This window comes from Silurus meridionalis, chromosome 12 (genome assembly GCF_014805685.1).
Source record: "Silurus meridionalis isolate SWU-2019-XX chromosome 12, ASM1480568v1, whole genome shotgun sequence".
Taxonomy (NCBI): Eukaryota; Metazoa; Chordata; class Actinopteri; order Siluriformes; family Siluridae; genus Silurus; species Silurus meridionalis.
In genome coordinates, this window is record NC_060895.1 from 9,682,491 (window position 1) to 9,702,604 (window position 20,114).

The 20,114-nt window shown below is 36.4% G+C and overlaps 1 protein-coding gene across 5 annotated transcripts in view; it reads left to right on the forward strand.

The window, feature by feature from the left end:
* The window catches only part of grik4 (glutamate receptor, ionotropic, kainate 4), a 439,025-nt gene that overhangs the window by 294,095 nt on the left and 124,816 nt on the right, over positions 1–20,114 (forward strand). For all 5 annotated transcript variants that reach the window (XM_046863059.1, XM_046863058.1, XM_046863061.1 and 2 more), the window contains one exon: positions 12,427–12,605. In XM_046863059.1, the coding sequence (XP_046719015.1) occupies positions 12,427–12,605 (179 nt within the window). The remainder of the gene's footprint in view (positions 1–12,426; positions 12,606–20,114) is intronic.

Sequence of the window (20,114 nt, forward strand, 5' to 3'; positions counted from 1 at the left end):
TTCGAATGAATGCTGAAATGACATCAGACATTTCTGATTCGATGTTCAGCTGCCCAGATACCCAAACACACATAAACATGACAGTGCATATATTTCCAGGAACTCTGAAAAATTTAAATGAGGTATTTGCTTCTTTCTTTTTTCCTTCTGGTGTTTTCAGAACAGCTACAGTAGAAATATGGCTCACAGTGTTGCCATAAACATAGCTTGGGATTATTCTATGTATTGAAATTATACTTGGGGCTCAAAGATAAATAAAAACAAACGAACAAAACAAAACATTAGAAAAAAGAAAACCTCCTGAGGTTGTTAAGGGGCAAAATGTATATCCCTGCTGGTTGACATGTCGGTGCTTTGAAATTAGACATTTGTAATGGCTATTAAAGGGTACCTGTCATGCAGCTACTGATAAATAATAAATAATAATTGATTAAAGAAGGTATGGTGGATCAGAATAAACCAAATGTCCAGTCATGTACTGTAGGATGAGACCGATTAGGGATTCATAAATAATTAATAGTATTTTATGATACATAAAAAATTAAATGAAAGCTAGTATAATGTGAATATAATAGGATTTATATAGTGATGTATATTGTCTACTCACCTGCTACAACATCCACAAACACAAGCTAGATTTGCCATGTTTTAGTGACATTATTTTCCTTTTCACTTTTAGCAATGCTTTCTTACCTATTCCTGGGTATATTAACTACACAACCTTCAAACAAGAGACCATAGTCACTTTGCTATTGCATATGATGTAACTGGAAGGCCGTCAAGAGCTAGTAATTAATAAGAAGCTAATTTTCGAGCAACATGTAGCCTTAAAAGAAATGCTCTTGTCCTGTCAGAAATAATTAGAGAGCACAAACTCAACATCCAGTTTCCTTTAGACATTTCTCCACTTTATTAAGCGTTCACCTGTCATCTGCCTTTAGTGAATCATACAGCTTTGTATCATAAGCATATCAGTAGCTCATATTAATTAATGCTCATAATTTACATTTATGGCATTTGGCAGATGCAATTATCCAAATTGACTTACACATATTATTTATATAACTGAGCAGTTGAGGGTTAAGGGTCTTGTTTAAGGGCCCAGCAATAGCAGCTTTGTACAGCTGGGATTTGAACTCACAGACCTTTGATCAGAGGTCCAACATCCTAACCACTGAGCTTCCTATTTCTCCATAATTGTATCCATAGGTTGCATTTGTTACTCAGAAAAAGCAGTGGTCCTAGAGAAGAGCCTTGTGGAATACAAAACTGTTTTTTTCATGCATAGTGAGTCACATTAACATTGTTGATTTTGTTCAGTGAATATGAAGATGTGTCCCTTAATTAAAGCAAGGTTTACATTTCAACAAGGTCATTTACTACTTTAACCAGCGCTGTTGCATTACTGCATTGACAATTAATGTATATGATGTCTATGCAGACAACACCTAATCTACTAATCAGCTACATTTATGGCTGGGGTTTTTTATCAGTGGTTTAACAAGTGGTAGATTATAGTTAGTATGGCTTTTGAAACATAGCAAGTGCCAAAGTTTTTCATTACTTCCAATGGTATGTGTCTATGAACGTGTATAAGTTACTGTCTTCAATTTTTGAATGAAAAAAAGTCCTCATTACTACATTCTGTGGCTGAATTATTCCTAAACTATCTTAAAGATAACATATTACTGATAGTGTAGATCTGCTAAAACACAGTATATGAACTATATTTAATTTTTTGTTTCCAAACCATGATTAGTTTAAATTCTACATGTGCTTTTGTCAGTGGGAATGATCACTCCAGCTCACGACATAGGCTACAAATTAGGTCAGTTTCAATTACAAGCACATATTTTAAACTGGTTGAATTAATGTTTCTGAAAATAAAATGCAATCTATGCCATGTTTTTTTTTTTTTCCCCCACACACAATTTCACACTGCTACAGTTTAATATATATCTGCAAATTTAGAACTATTGGATCGTTGATTTTGATGATTTTAATAAAAAATCTTTTGAAAGAACGTAAGCTTTAAAGGGTGATGATAAGAGAGAAAGTGAAATTGTGTGTGAAATGTAAATTCAATTTGACCGAGAAGGCTGTTTGTATACTACTAATTGTAACACTTCTGACTACATGGAAAATAAATTTGTTAATTAAATAATGCTGGTTTTAATAGATCTGGATGTAGTCAGAATAATACAGTAGCATTACTGTTTGTTTTACAGTAATAATAAATCTATTCCAGAGAACTGTTAAAGGTGTGCTAATACGATTTTCTTGTTCTGTCACAAATCATTATGTTTTCCAGTTCTCTGCCCATCAATTTGTTGCATTTTTAAGGAATTATCTGTGTACCTACGGGATGAACTGATTTTGAATTCACTCCAAACAGGGTCAAGGTTACAGCAAGATCAAATGTCTAAAATTATTTGTCTGCAATAGCTTGAAATCTTGTTTTTTGTAAATGTATTTCATTCATACAAATGACTTCCCATTTACATGACCCACAGACATGGCTGTAGCACACTTAATTTCCCAAAACACACCATAACACTTTATTACCCAGCTTCTAATGAGACACATCTGTTCTCTATTATACACACACCTCTCTTGCTAACTGGTTAAAAGACATTTATAGGACCATTGTGAAATATTAGTGTTGTTTGTATTAATCTATACCAAGCCCTGTTATCATGTCTGCATCTCTGGTTTTGACCCTCTTATTTTGTTTATGGTTTCCTGCCTCTGGACTACCCTGAAAAGTTGTTTACTGATTGCCTTACTCTTTGCCTGACTTTGACTTTGATATTTGGGTTTGTTTACTAGCCTTCGTAAAACATGCCTAAACTGTAGTCTCATCCGTTTGAGCTGAGATAAAAATTACACACTGTACATACTCCATATTATATGACTTTTATAGTCAGCAGCAGCTTTTATGTATTTCTGTAACAGATTACTTTATTACATATTTCCATTAACAAAATGACCCTGTTTTAATCTTACTGCTGACATTTTGTTATTTGGAACCAAGAGACCTTTCTCTGTACCCTTGCATTTTAAAAATACTACAAATATACATTCAAATGTAAAGCATTCTCTCACACTCCATCATGCTCACCGATTTCTTTATCTCCATGTTTGCTAAAACTCACTGACTGCGACATGAAAAGATAAACAGAGAACATAAATGTCTATGGCAGTTTCCCTGTGGCTGGCTGCTGTGACATTGCTTAGCAACGTGTGATCTCTTTGTGGTTTATTTCGGCAACTTTACACTCACTTTTGCATGCCATCGGCTTGTCAGTAATCTAATTATGTAAGCTCACAGCAAATATATAGTCAAAGAATATTCAGGCACATGAAGATCATCCATTACAAATGTTTCCACTGGCTAGAATGTGTCAGTCCACTGCATGATTTCATTTCCCAGCAGACACTGCATCTATCAAACATGGCCACAGCAGACTTCTACAACACACACTCTATAGTATTCACGATCACCAAACTACACACACATGGACACACACACAGCCCCTGAAAGACTTTGATTCTCTGAGAAATTTGCAAAGTATACGCTTAGTTGATATTTTTTCCTGTTATTGTGTTGTGTTATTGATTGTAGACAGTTATTGGTTATTTGACATTAGATCTTAAACTGACTGGGATCGACGTTTAAAATAAGTACACATATGTGCTCATATATATATATATATATATATATATATATATATATATATATATATATATATATATCAGTGGCGGCTACTGGTCTGTCAGAGAGGGGAAGCTCATTTTCGGCCTACATCATAAAATTGTCTATTTATTTAAAAGTAAATTCTGCCCTACGTTCCTTTTCAAGAAATGGTCTGTGACCCTGTCGTACCAACTAGGAGTCTTTTTAAGTGACTTGACCAGTGTCCTCTCAATGGCCAGCAGAGCTAGGCTGCTTAAACGGCCTTGGCCCATTGTGTTTCGGGTGTAGGACTTGAGTCGCTTTAAACAGGAGAAGCTCCTTTCTACACCTGCAGATGTAGCTCCAATTGTTGCCACTAATGAGAACAGTTTGTAAAGCTGAGGCATTGCACTGTCCAACTCCATGTCTTTAAGGAACACCAAGTAATCACACAGCTTTCCCCTGTTACCCTGCAAGTCCTGATCTGAATACAGGACTTGAAGTTCTGACCTCAGTCTTCCTGAATCAAAGTGATGGCCATGAATGAAGGAATGAATGAATGAATGAATGAACGATCTAAAAAAAAATATTAAACTCTGTAAAACTGAAACAAGGAATGTGGTGTATAATTGTGTGAAATGTATGATGAAAATCAAGCAATTTCGCCAAGCAAATATCAAAGAAATAGGTTGCAGCAGTTCTTATTTCGACTGAACTTGAGAAATCCACGATGGGACTGAGCGCGAATAGCTTCAGTGATTCCTTATAGTACAGAATCGCTGTCAGTCAAAAGGAGATGCAGTCTTCGACAGACCCTCCAATCATCACGCAGAAGCTCGGAGTCCGGGCCAGCCCACTCCCATTCACCCCAGAGACGCTGAGCGTCCGTGGGCGGGACATAATCGCAGCGTTTATCCAATGACCGTCTAGTTTCGAAGCGCTGAAAAAAACCGTTCAAAGCAGCCCCATTGAGGCAATGGACGCTGGGCTTCAATAGGAAATGCACTGTGACGCTGCGGGAATGTATGAGAAGGAAATCGAGTCAGCCGACCTGCTATATGTAACTGATTCTGAACGAACTCGTCTTTGAGATGAACGTTTTCTAACGCATTTTTAGTCAATAAAATGTTAATACAATAGTACATATTTGACCATTAATTTTGTGACATTATAAGGGAAGCCGAGCTTCCTTGTAGTCTTAAAGAAATCGCCTCTGATATATATATATATATATATATATATATATATATATATATATATATATATATATATATATATATATGTTACTTTATAGTTATGATGGGGTCATCTGAAAAATGTTCCCCAAGTATATATATATATACACTTGGGGAACATTTTTCAGATGACCCCATCATAACTATAAAGTAACGCAAGCTGAGATATGGCCCAGCCTACCCAGGAGTCTTAAGGAATAATGATCAGTATGGGTTAGCAGAGTGTAAATTGTTAATACTTTGTACATAATACATAATTGTATGTGGAATTGTACAAAATAATAAAAAAAAAAAACCTAATGTATAAACTTTACAGTATATATGTATATGGAAATGGACACGTGGACAAGCACTTGTTGGACCTGACAAGCACGCAGATGAGTGGCAGCTTGTGAGTGGAGAGCGAAGCTGGATGAAATGAGCGATGAGAGGCACACCTGTAGTGAAAAGACTAATCAGTAAACTCTGTTTCAGTTTTCAGCAACGACAATAAAAATGAAAGACAAGAGATACAATTTGGATTTAAAACACCAAAAACAGAAAAAACAAGCGGTCTAACACCGAAACAACAGGCTAGAGTGGGGCATCTTACAAGGTGGGAAATATGTACATCCTGGCAGCATCCCAATGTACATATTTTAAAATCCATGTTTCCCCACTCAGTGAACCGCAGCTCTCCAGTACCAACAGCACTCATGCAGCCCCAAGACCATGATGCCCCCACCATCATGCTTGACTGTAGTCAAGACAGTTTTTTGGTACTCCACACCATGGCATTGCCACACATGCTGGACACCATCTGAGTTAAACAAGTTTATCTCAGTCTCATCAGACCACAGGACATGGTTCCAGTATTTCATGGTTTTAGACACGCTGACTTCAGCAAAATCTTTGCAGGCTTTCTTTTAGAAGTGGCTTTCTTCTTGGACGACGGCCATTCAAATTGACTTGTTGCAGTGTGTGGCGCATGGTCTGAGCACTGACAACCGGACCTTCAGCTTTTGCAACCTCAATCATGCGTCTGTATTTAGACACACCTGACACACAGCATGCGGACTCAACTTCTTTGATTGACCATTATGAGGCCTGTTCCAAGTTAAACCCGTCTTGGGAAGCGACATACAGCTGTTATTACTTGGAGTATACTCACTTTTGTTGGCAGCTATTTAGACAATAATGGCTGTATGTTGAGTTATTTTCAGAGGACAGTAAATCTGTACTGCTATACAAACTGCACATTGACTACTTGAAAATATTTCCAAGTTTTTTTCCAAGTTTAAACAGTATTGTCCCTTGAAAAGATATGCTAAAATGGTTGTTGAAATGTGAGGGGTGTACTCACTTTTGTAAGATACTGTATGGTACTATAAATTGCTTTATTTAGCTACATTTAGTACTGCTATTTGTTAAATTATTATTTATTTATTTATTATTAATGTTATTTGTTACACTATCCCATACTGATGACCATTCTTTAAGACTTTTACATAGGCTAAGACATGTCTCAACTTACGATAAGATACGCTGGGGTCATGTTAGGGTTACGTTGGAGTTACATTGCGGTCATTAGAACGCATCTTTATCGTAAGTCGGATACTAGGGTTATATATATATATTTATATATATATACAGTGGAACCCGCTTATCTCGACCTCGGTTACCTTGACAACCCTATTAAATCGACGTTTTTGAAGTGGAACCACCAAATTCTCACTTGTTCTAAGCATTTTTTATCGGTTATGTCGACTTTTTATGTCGCCGAACCCTAATATCTCGAGCACAAGGGGAAAAATTTGCCATTTAACGTCGGTTATCTCGGTGCAGCCGCAGAAGAACTCGCAGAAGTGGCGGAAAAATCAAGTCTTACAGCTGCTACAGGTGTTGTATTGTATACTGGTGAATCTCTGCTGTTAGTTAGTGCTAGTGTTCGTAGTGTTAGTAGGGCGCGCGGCTTTGGGAAGAAAAGAGCAGCCGTTGAGAGAGTGCCGGTGGGAAGACACGTACCGGTATGAGCACATGAACGCATGCGCGATAACAACGACCGGTGTGAACCAACATATACAAACAATAACGGACAGTGAGAGTGTGGAAGTTTAAATCGGAGCTGGTGATGATGCTAAACGAGCACCATATGTGCGCGATTGAGCCGGGAGCTTCAGAAAGCGGCGAAAGCACCTGACACGCTGAAGGGGCCGAAGGGGCGTGGCAGGTGGATTCTGACAGATAAACATGTACTGTATGTATTTTTATAGCATGACTTCATCAAACAAATCGCTGCAACGCTGTTGTGTAAAAAACCCCTTCAAAAACACGTGCATGGACATTCTCATTTATTAACGCACATCATGTACATAAAGAAATTTCAAGCACGTTAATATATTGCCGCCATATTGATTTTCGTTTATCTCGATCATCGGTTACCTTGATGCATTTTGGCGACCCCCTAGGACATCGACATAACCGGGGTTCCACTGTATATATATATATATATATATATATATATATATATATATATATATATATATATATATATATATATATATATATAAAATGGTTTTATTTAATTCTTTAGAGCCCCATTCAGCTTTATTTTAGATTTTGTGTGCAATACAAATTAAAAAAAATATATATAAACCAACAGCAATTACAAACGTATATAAATGTGTGTGTGTGTGTGTGTGTGTGTGTGTGTGTGTGTGAGAGCAGCATTAAACATAATGACTTAATTGGTGTTGGTCTATTCTTTGAAAAAAAATTGTATTGCACACAAAATCTAAAATACAGCTAAAAGGGGCTCTAATGAATTTATCAAAGAAAAGCAGATACCAATATGTTCAATGATCTTCTTTGTAGCCTCTTTACATTATCTTTAAAAAAAAAAACCTGAACATACATTTCAGTTGTTTTTTGTCTTGTATAATCAGTGACAGGCTTTTTTTTCTGTAACTTGAATGTATGACATTTGTACGGCTCATTTATTTTGATCAAAGAATCAGCTCTTGACTTATATGAGAGCTGCTGTGCCAATCTCTCAACTGTAACAGAAAGCTGCAGCGATAAAAAAAAAAGGGAGAGTGCTTTTCATTTTGTTTGACTTGCTCTGTTTATATCAAAAGTGCTGTGTCTATACAACCTCTCTAAGTCTCTCTACAGCGCACATTAATTTGAAGAGGTAAGGGTTGCAATGGATTTTAACATTCACTGATTTTAATCTTACTGATCACACAGATCTTGCTCCCCCCACTCTATTTCTTCACTGTTACATTTTCTGTGTGGGAAGGAGAAGAGACAAGGATGGACTGTTGCCTGACTGCACACAGGGAGCAGATGCTTTCAGTAGGCGGAGATATGGAAATTTCACTGTCTCGTGAATACGCTGGTGCCCTGACACAAATGAGATGATGACCTGCCTAAAAAAAAGTGCAACTGTTGAACAGAGGAAGTTGAGGTTTTTATTTTGGGAATTTGAATGAATTCTTTCAAAATCGACCCTTCATAGTGTGGGAATCTTTTCCGTTTTACCTGTGACAGTTTGGATATTGAGACATTTATTAACCAAGATCACATTATTATTCATTTTCTATGGTAGATACTGTATGTGGTGGTGACTTTACACCACTTCAGATGTGAAAAGATTTGGACTTAGTTGAGAAAAAAAAAAAACATTTACAAACAAAACGAGTATGTCTAACTTTTTTGATCAAGTAATAATGTTGATTTTTTTTTAAATGTTTTAAGCTTTCAATGGTCATGTTAAAAAATGTATTCTATGTATTCAATGGTCATGTTATACAAATGTATTTGTATGTATTCTATTTGAAATCATATTACTGAATACATAGAAAACGTTTATTTATTGATCTTAATAATGTTACTGGTGATGGATTAATATATATATTATCCAATGTCATTTGTCAGGTTTTTTTTCCCACAGGGATTGTACAGACCTCCTATCTCACACGTTTCCGAGAACTGAAGTGATGTGTTAATTAAATGTTATTGTTGTGCCTCTGTCACCAGTCAACACAACAAAACCAAATTTACATCATCAGATTCTAACTTAGAATAGAATCATCAATATGAGAGAAAATGTGGAATGTGCATAAATAAGTAATATTTTATTTACTGGATATGTCCATTGGTTTCTATATTTATTTTATTTACTGATTTACAGAGATAAAAAAAATAAAAATCTAATGCCAATAGGGTATGGTATATGTTGTCAGTGCTAGATAAATGTCAATTAGGTTCTTCACTCATGACCTTGAGGCTAAAGGCCATTACTCCTTTGTGGCTCAGGTTTGGGTTGATATGCTAGGGTTGAACAAGCTTCAGTCTCAGTGACTGGTCCCAAGACCAGATAAAATGGAAGGATTGTGTCAGTGAGGGCATCCGTTATAAACACTATATTGAATATGCATACCAATGATCCTTTGTAGTGATTCCTAATGGGAGCAGCCAAAGGAAAACAACAGCAACAACAAGAGTCTAATTGGCTTTGCATTCAAAATAAAACATCAATCAGCATTCACAATTGGCTCTTTGCAAGTAAATGCTGTTTGCCCCCTGATACTTTAACATTTTAAATGTGTTTTCCGTCACATGCTTTTATCTAAAGCAATTTACCAAGCACAATATTCAAGCAAGATTAGATAGGGTTGAAAAATTCAGGGTTAAATGCTTAATGAAAAAGCAAACATCTGCTCAGAGATAACTCAGGGATTCCATTACTAACTAAGAAACTTGCTTATTGAGCAACCACTACTACACATACTTCAAGATTATTTAGTGATTGAATAGGGTTCACATTAGTTCAAAGCAGATATTTCGGGAATTTTTACCATAATAACACAGCTTTCAAATAAAAAGAAAAGCCATCTCTAAGTGATTTTACTTGCATGAGGTCTGTAATCAATGTAAAATCTTTGTAAGGTAATGACTCATATAAAGTTCATTAGGGGAAAACACATTAACCAACCAATATTAAACCAAAATGAAAATCAGAACATGCTAACAAAAACAAATAAGCTAATTTTGAAACACAAAAGCATTAGCTGAAGGTAGGAAGGTTAGAATCTTATCGAACATCATATCCTCTTTCCTTCTCCATATGGGAGACTGTAGAGAAATTAAAGCTGGAGGATGTTTCTACTATAAGGAACAATAAGCCTTTTATCAAGAGTTCTCATGTGTTTTTACACTGTATAGACAAATGTTTGTGGACACTGGACCATAAGATTGATATGCACATTTTGAACATCCTGACCATTCCACATTTGGTACCCATTTGCTGTTATAATAACCTTCACTCTTCTGGGTTAATGCTTGTGAAGATGTGTGCTCTTTCAGCCACAAGGGTTTCAGTAAGGTCAGATGCTGATGTAGGGTGAGATGAGGAGGCCTGGGGTGAGTTCCTATTCATTCTGAATTATAGGGTTGAGGTCAGAGCTCTGTATCAGGCCACTCAAGATCTTTCACTTAAGCCTGGAAAAGAACCAACATATAGCAGGACGGAATTTACTTTTGTTCATTTATTGTATTTTATATTGAAGAACAATAATTTGTTTATTCAGAAGAAAGTATTTTGCTTCTTGCTATAATAACATAAAAAATAAACTAATGTTGTAGGCATCAGTTGTATCCAACCAGGAAAGACACTATGGTTTTAAATAAGGATCGTCCGTGTGTTTATGAAATTGCTGTTGCGTTTTTGGTTTGTTAATATGTTTTTTCTTCTTTTTTTTTTTTGATGGGCCACCATAGTAAATCCCTATTAGAACTTTTCAGACTGGCAAAATTGGACAAGTAACAGACTGCTGTGCATGAATGGCAGTGCTGCTTTTATCAGAGTCTCAGTCTGATGGGCTGCTCCAGCCTCCACATTCAGTGCACTCCAATCCATATAACAGAAATAGAAGTCTGATCTCCAAAGATTCAGCCTGTAATCCATATTAAGGTCATTATGCTGGCGGTCATGTAGACACAGCTTTAGGTCACAGCTTTCAGCATTGCCTCTGGCAAAAATCAAAATGGAGAAATGTAGGGCACTCGTTTTGCGCATGCTGTGTGTACAAAATGAAATGACATGCTGTCATGCATGGTACAAAACATAAGGGAAACCCACAGAACCTAGATTCACCAAATATCTGCCAAGAGGCCAAACAAGTAAAAGAGACAGTAGTTTCTAAGAGATGGATCTAGTGCTCATGTTGGAAAATACAGTAATATCAGCAAACAACAATTTCATTTTCCCCTAATGGAGTCTCATATGTTTGACTTTTTCCTGGATACTCTTATTATCAATTCTAAAGTATTATGATATAAATATTTCAAATTGTTAATACCAGCCCCATAACAGTCATGCAAGCTGACACAGTCTACGATATACAAATCATACATATTTAAATAGATTACAATCTAAATATTTAAACCATACCCACAAGGAGCAATACAAATATTAATCCTGGATAGTAGCCTATGCATTTTACATAATCATTGATCAATACATTGTTTAAAATATATTCTAGAGTAGATCATGATATATTATGAAGAACTATGGTGCTTGTCAAAAGATGAAAACATTTAAGTCTTTTATGGTTTTTGACACAAAACCATATTCCTTTTGTTTATATTCACAAACCAGGTAATTTAACAGCATGACTATTTACTTTTATTAACAGATTTTTAAATATACAGATATTAAGCTCTATTTTCATTTTAAAATCCTTCTTTAGCATGAATAACAACTTCACACATTCTTGGCATCCGGACAGGTAGTTTCTCCAAATATTCAGCTGAAATACTGTAGTAAAACTTGCTAAAGGTGTTTTCTGCTACTTGCATATTTCTGTCCGACCCTTCAATACAGTTTATCCCAAAGCAGTTCAATAGGATTTAAGTCAGGTTTATACCATGTGAGTAGGATGACAGTGAATCTTACAGTATGCTTACAGAGGACATATGCTTTGAGTCGTCTTGTTTTATGGTAAAGTTTGTTCAAATTAGCTGTAGTCCAGACCAAATGGTATGTCATTGTATGAGAGAGGTATGGAATGGTAGTCATGTTGGTTTTGTATTCGTTTTTACCTGGAATGAGGCTTCTACAGTTCTTGCTCCAAGATAATCACAAATCATAAAGCTTCCACCATCATTTTGGACTTTGGGTGTGAGGCAGTCTGGTAACATCATCTTTCCTGTTTTCTGCCTTACATAGGTTATTCTGTTTGAGACAAAAATGTCAAATATGGACTCATCTGTCCAGAGACATTTCTTCCCGCTATTCACTGTACTACTCTTGTGTTTAACAGGCACTGTATATAAAGAAAAGGTTTGTTGTACAGCAAATAATAATCATGGACTATTTCTGAATATGGGTTGTTTAGTACTTATATAACTACTGCGTATAGAACAAATATGGAGAGTTGAAATATTACTGAACTGCTTATATTTTAAGACTTATGTGTAAGTCTTGCACATATTTATTGGTTTGTGTGTGTGTGCGTCCCTTTTCAACAGGCCTATTAAACCTGGAAGTGTTACTGCGACAGTTTCTCATTTCCAAGGAAACACTTTCTGTTCGCATGTTGGATGACAGCCAAGACCCTACTCCCCTCCTCAAAGAGATTCGTGATGACAAGACTGCCACCATCATCGTCGATGCCAATGCCACCATGTCTCACATCATCCTGGAGAGGGTAAGAAAACCTGCATACCACAAGAACAACTTACATATTAATACATTTACGTGAATCGTTGATCTATTTCTATGTTTTTTGTTTTTATTTTGACAAAGTTATTGTTAGTTTAGCAATATAAAAACTTTCAGCTGTAATTTTAACTGCTCAGCTGTTCTATAGATAGATTTGTGTTATTCCCCTATTATTTGCAAATAAGTGGATTTTTGCTGATATGTAATATATACAAGTCCATAATTTTCCTAAAGAATGAGAAAAAAAAGAAAACGTCAGAGATATACCAAAAACATTACTTTAACAAGAAATAATCCACTAGTGAGTATAGGGAAAATTATATTACTGTAAAATAAAAAAAATAATAAATAAATAAATAAATAAATATACAGAGGATTTACCTCAGCATGTTTATAGTGGGATTGGAGTTCCCAAAGTTTCTTAATAAGCCTATACTCTTTTTTATCCCATGGACATGAGACTAAATCAGCTTGTAATGATTTGAACGAAAATGATGAGAAGAAAAGAAAACAGAAAAGTGAAGTGAACTGTTTAATCTGTTTGATCTAAAGAATACCATTTTATCCTATGGCATGGGTGTGTATAGCAGTTAGTGGAACTTCCGTTGTATTTATCAATGATGTGACTGCCAACAAAAGAAGCTCTATGAATTCTGTAATATATTCATAAGGCTGTATTGTCAGCTTCACAGTGATTATGGGCATTGGCTCAAAGGATATTTTGAAACCAATCAAAGAAATTGTAAGGCAAAGAAATGAAATGTTCTTTAATGACCAAGTCAGTCATCTGACCTGTTTCAAACTGAGCATGAATTTTACTTGATGAAGGCAGACCTGAAGGCAAAACCTTATGTCTGTCAGTGCATGTCTCCATTTCAACCAAATTATATATATAAAATGTAATTCAACACTTTGTTGAATGCCCTACCTTAATTTTCTTCCTGCGCTCTTATTCTACAATTTCCTTTGGTTCTAGAAATTCTCCTCCCACTTCTACTCTATTTCCCTCTTTCCCTAAGCACTTGGTAAGTTAAATTCAAATGATCAATAGGTCAAAATATACTTAGGGATCATTCTTAGTGTTTTCAGACTTGTAAACAACAACAACAACAAAAAGCTGATTCAGATTGTTGAAACTACTTGTGAACTGAAAGATACTAGGTAAAAAATATATATAAATATGATTACATTTTTTAAGTGAAATTTGCTGTCATTTGCAACAGAAAACAGACTAGAAACAAGATAGACAGATAAAAAAATCATGTCTGACTAAAAAGATAATATAGAACTTAGAAAAACAAATAACACAATAACAATAAGGGAAGACATTTAAAGGAAGCCTAATATACAGGGAGTGCAGAATTATTAGGCAAATGAGTATTTTGACCACATCATCCTCGTTATGCATGTTGTCTTACTCCAAGCTGTATAGGCTGGAAAGCCTACTACCAATTAAGCATATTAGGTGATGTGCATCTCTGTAATGAGAAGGGGTGTGGTCTAATGACATCAACACCCTATATCAGGTGTGCATAATTATTAGGCAACTTCCTTTCCTTTGGCAAAATGGGTCAAAAGAAGGACTTGACAGGCTCAGAAAAGTCAAAAATAGTGAGATATATTGCAGAGGATGCAGCAGTCTTAAAATAGCCAAGCTTCTGAGCGTGATCATCGAACAATCAAGCGTTTCATTCAAAATAGTCAACAGGGTCGCAAGAAGCGTGTGGAAAAACCAAGGCGCAAAATAACTGCCCGTGAACTGAGAAAAGTCAAGCGTGCAGCTGCCAAGATGCCACTTGCCACCAGTTTGGCCATATTTCAGAGCTGCAACATCACTGGGTGCCCAAAAGCACAAGGTGTGCAATACTCAGAGACATGGCCAAGGTAAGAAAGGCAGAAAGTCGACCACCACTGAACAAGACACACAAGCTGAAACGTCAAGACTGGGCCAAGAAATATCTCAAGACTGATTTTCTAAGGTTTTATGGACTGATGAAATGAGAGTGAGTCTTGATGGGCCAGATGGATGGGCCCGTGGCTGGATTGGTAAAGGGCAGAGAGCTCCAGTCCGACTCAGGCGCCAGCAAGGTGGAGGTGGAGTACTGGTTTGGGCTGGTATCATCAAAGATGAGCTTGTGGGGCCTTTTCGGGTTGAGGATGGAGTCAAGCTGAACTCCCAGTCCTACTGCCAGTTTCTGGAAGACACCTTCTTCAAGCAGTGGTACAGGAAGAAGTCTGCATCCTTCAAGAAAAACATGATTTTCATGCAGGACAATGCTCCATCACACACGTCCAAGTACTCCACAGCGTGGCTGGCAAGAAAGGGTATAAAAGAAGAAAATCTAATGATATGGCCTCCTTGTTCACCTGATCTGAACCCCATTGAGAACCTGTGGTCCATCATCAAATGTGCGATTTACAAGGAGGAAAACAGTACACCTCTCTGAACAGTGTCTGGGAGGCTGTGGTTGCTGCTGCACGCAATGTTGATGGTGAACAGATCAAAACACTGACAGAATCCATGGATGGCAGGCTTTTGAGTGTCCTTGCAAAGAAAGGTGGCTATATTGGTCACTGATTTGTTTTGTTTGGTTTTGAATGTCAGAAATGTATATTTGTGAATGTTGAGATGTTATATTGGTTTCACTGGTAAAATAAATAATTGAAATGGGTATGAATTTGTTTTTTGTTAAGTTGCCTAATAATTATGCACAGTAATAGTCACCTGCACACACAGATATCCCCCTAAAATAGCTAAAACTAAAAACTACTTCCAAAAATATTCAGCTTTGATATTAATGAGTTTTTTGTGTTCATTGAGAACATGGTTGTTGTTCAAATTAAATCCTCAAATAAAATTAATCCTCAAAAATACAACTTGCCTAATAATTCTGCACTCCCTGTATAATTGTCTGAAATAGTCAGTCATAACTAACTTTCAACACTGCTTCCTAATTGCACTTTATGAAGGGAAATGTTTACCTAAATTGTACAGGATTAAAGTAACCCTGAGAATATACCTAAAAATCTTATGAAATTACCCATGTTATCTGCTCGAACATTGAGAATGTTTGCAAGCTGTTGATTTGTGGTTTGACATAATTAGTAACTGACACAGATCAAAAATGGCCTGTTGTCACAATAAAGTCTTCTAGTGCACTGCTGATCTTTAAGTAGCACTCGTGCACTCATGATCATGGTTCTCATGCACTCATTTTCATGGTTCTCTTCATCAAAATTAGATCAGTATGAATGTCTAGACAAATAATCTCTATGCCAGGAGGGCTTTCCACTACGTTTCACAGCAGGGTTATGAGTATTTGTGTCCATTCAGCCACAAAAGCATTACTCAGCTTAGCCAGTAATGGGGGATAAGAGGAACTGGTGCATATTCAGCATTCCAATTATCTCAGAGCTCTACAGTAGGGTTTGGATTACGATGAATCTACTGTATATATGCAGGCCACTTGAGTTCTTTCACACCAACCTTGACTGGGAAAAACCAACATAGTGTATGGGTGTGATTTGGAGATGTCCATATACGTATGACTGTTTAATGTATTTTTCCATGGCAACAGATGTACCTTTATTATTTAGAGCAGGTCAAGTTTTAACTGAATCAAATGCTTTCTGGTTAGCATTCCATGCAAGGTTACTGATTTCTACAAAAAAGGTGGCAGTTAATGTATTATGTTAAAGCATTAATGTACTTGTACAATACACATTTTAGCAGTGTAATTTCACAGAACACAAATGACATATAAACTGTGTGAACAGATACACAATTCAATATATCCAGAGCCCATCCACTCTATTAACTTCCCTTGTTGAAGTTTCAAAGGCTGTCAGTTATATTTTCAGCAATACATTCTCTTCTATTCACTCCTCTTGGCTTTATTCAAGTATTCAAGGTGTCATCTTAAACCATCTTTGGCTTTTCTTGTTACTATGGTGACAGTGGGTTCTCTGCTTTGCCAATGATACGTGCAGTTCACAACAGTGAGAGTTTGCTTTTACTCTCACCTGTCCGCATCTCCCTGGCCTCTTTGTCTTTTCTGACACACCCTCACACCCTCTCTTTCTAAGTTAGGAGCATGCATGCAAAATAACAGAGGAGAATTGGCTGCTGTTCAACAGAGGATATGGCCAAGCATGGCAGAGCTGTTTGGCAGTGCTAACACTGCTGCTTCTGTGCACACGTTCCAATTTCATGGTCAGTTGTAGGGGCAATTCTTACATTATAGAATACTGATGCATGGACAAAATTATTCTAAGCAGAAAATACTCACTTGGCAGCTGTACTGATTTTATTTCCCTCATTTTGTTCAATAAATCAGAAATATACAATCTAAGAGCAAAAGCAGGGCATGTTAGGACTTGTACAGAGCTGAGAAAACGTCTCTCTGCAAACGGTTTGCTTGTTATCTAAAACTACAAATGAATCCTTCTTAGATTGAACCACTGTTTTCACTTCTCTTTGGTGGCCCTTGAGGCCTTAAGTTGTTACTTTGAAAGTCAGAATATTCAGTGTAATGCCGTTCTTTATTATCTCTTTTCCTGTCTGCCTGGTGTCAATTCACAGGTGAAAACCATTTCCCACTTACTGTACAACACTTACCTATGTATTATTATTAGTAGTGATAGTGGTAGTTTTAATCATATCAGTTGATAGATAGATAGATAGATAGATAGATAGATAGATAGATAGATAGATAGATAGATAGATAGATAGATAGATAGATAGATAGATAGATAGATAGATAGATAGATAGATAGATAGATAGATAGAGTAATCCATAAAGGAGATGGAGTCAGGAGACGGAACCAGCGGGGAAGGCTGGTTGTCGAGGATCCACGAGATCACCAGCATGACCTTCAAGAACCGACAGCCTGTGACTCGAGAATGTGAGTTTATATAGTCGTAACCTCACAGCTGTCAAAGCCGGCCGCTGCATAGCGAAGGCAGCGTGACAGCTACCGAGGGGGCGTGGCAGGTGGATCCCTGACATAGATAGATGTTACTGAACCACAAAAAAAAAGTAAAATAAATATTGAAATTTTGAAATTTACAACAATAGTAGTACTAATAGTGGTGGTAATAGTAGTCATAGTAACTGCAAAAGTAGTAGTTATAATCCTCAAATAGTTATCATAATAATACTAGTAGTAATTTTAATAATACTAGTAGTAGAATGTTGCATTCCAGTAAAGCTGTAATTGTTGTGCTATTGTGCCCTTATCCTTCTAATGCTTACATACACTGTTCTATGGCTTTTTTCTTGTAGGATTTGAGAAAGCCGAATTCAATTTGTTAACCCTGTTTATTCAAAATGACTCAAACGTCTGACATTTTATACAATTTAATACCTAAATTGATTTGAAGCATTATTAGGATGACCCACAATTTTGAACTGCAGCTCATATTTACTTGATAGGACCCTAACTTAGCTTGCATTTGGCAACTGAACTGGCATGAAACATTTCTCAGTATTTTCAGCTTCTGTTATTGTCTGGTTGTCAATTACTGATTTAAGTCCTTAAGTAGTTTTGTGGATGGTGTAGGAGGACTTTCTGAGGTCTATGCTTTTTTTTATAGTTCAGTCATGTGTGCATAATGTCTCGAAGAAATGTTGATAATTATGCCACTAATCACACTGATTCAAAAAAAGATTGATCATTGAAATGATGACGTTGAATCAGTCATTTTATTGTTCATGAAGCTTTGAAAACTGAGTGAAGAGTTTCTATTGCTGAAAGTCTATTAGAGTCACAATGAAGAACAGTTTTCTAAATTGCCATGCTTGCCATCCAATTATTATGGGTATTCTTCAGTGAAATAGTGAATCATTTATTCTCATTGTGAGTAAGATTGTTTGCTTTTGAATATTTTGTAGAGAGGTTGATAAAGGTTGCAGGGCATTTCAGAGGCTAAATTGTGGTTCTTTAAGAAAATGGAATTTGATTAAGATTTTCAGAAAATGTTTTTTTGGAACCTTAACAACACCAGAAACATTTACTTGTTTTTTTATAGACAGAGTAGTCATTTTAAAAGATAGATGATGGTCTGTGCCACTCATCATATTTAGACAGCCTTTTCTTTCTATTCTCCATAATACTTATAATGGTACTTTAAACCAAAAGTCTTGGTCTTCCATGCTTCTCCAAAAACTAGCATTATGCTTTGCCTGATTCTCAAGAACTGCAGGGGGTATTGAGAATCATCTGCATAGCATATAACACAGTGTTATGAGACATAAAACTTTGGGCCTAAAGATGTTTTCATATTACCACCACAGTCACACCATTTGGAGTGTTGATATTAATCTTGTGGAACTGGGGTAAGGTACAATGAACAACACTGGAGTCTTTCTGGAGTGGAATTCCTGCCAGTAATGTGCATGAAGAGAAGACATAGCTCATAGAGTGACATAGCATGATATAGCCCATCTATCATGATAGGGACAAGAGAGCCCCCTATATATCTCTGTCTGCTGTGAAAGATAACCACTTGAAATGTGGAGCATTGTTCTATCCAAGCAGTACCACAGGGAATGTACCATTCTGCAGGTTTGCCTTCATGGAACAATGCAAAGTCAATTGATTGATTTACAAAATTAGATGAGAGAACCAAAGGCAGAAATCCTAGTTTCAACCACCGGGTCACCCCATGGTATATTGGGTTACCAATACAATATGAACTTATAACCAGAAGAGCAGTTATCCAATATTGGCAGTGGTACCAAACTTCTTGATCTAGGGCTATCTTTATCCACCTCCAGAGTTCCTCAAAGACACCATCAATTTATCATGGCCTCTCGTTTGGAATTTCTTTAGTGGGATAGAGGACCTCAATGATTTTGGTGGGGAATTTGACTAGGTAAATGCTTCAAATGACACTTTGGAGTACTGAGCTTTCTAGGAGGAGGTAGAGCATGTACTCAAGAGTGTGCTTTTATTTGACTTCATAGTGCTTCTGGCACACCTCAATGACTTAAATGCTCATGTTGGGAATGATGCATTTACTTGGAGAAGCATGATTGGCAGAAGAAACCTCCTGGATCCAATCAATTTTGTAATTGTATCATCAGACTAGGGATATATGTTTTGGCCACATGGGTAAGAGAGAGGCAGAAGTGATTACTAGCTGAATTGATTTCACGTCAATAAACATGCAATTCCTTTTGAAAGTATTTTTAAAAGTAGAGGTTTTTTTTTTACTATACATTAAAGATACATTTGGGTTTTAAATCAAAAGATTAATACAGGGCAATAGATTATAGTGTTAGATAGCTTTCATTTCCTGGTATTTTCCTCCTGATTTTTAAAACCATTTCTTTGAACATGCATTTTAAAAAAGCATATACCGTTATTTCTGGACTATAAAGCGCACCCATATATAAGCCACACCCACTGAATTTTACAAATATTTTTATTTTGAACATAAATAAGCCGCACCTTTCCTACACTGAAACTAATTATCTTTACACAGGCTTTA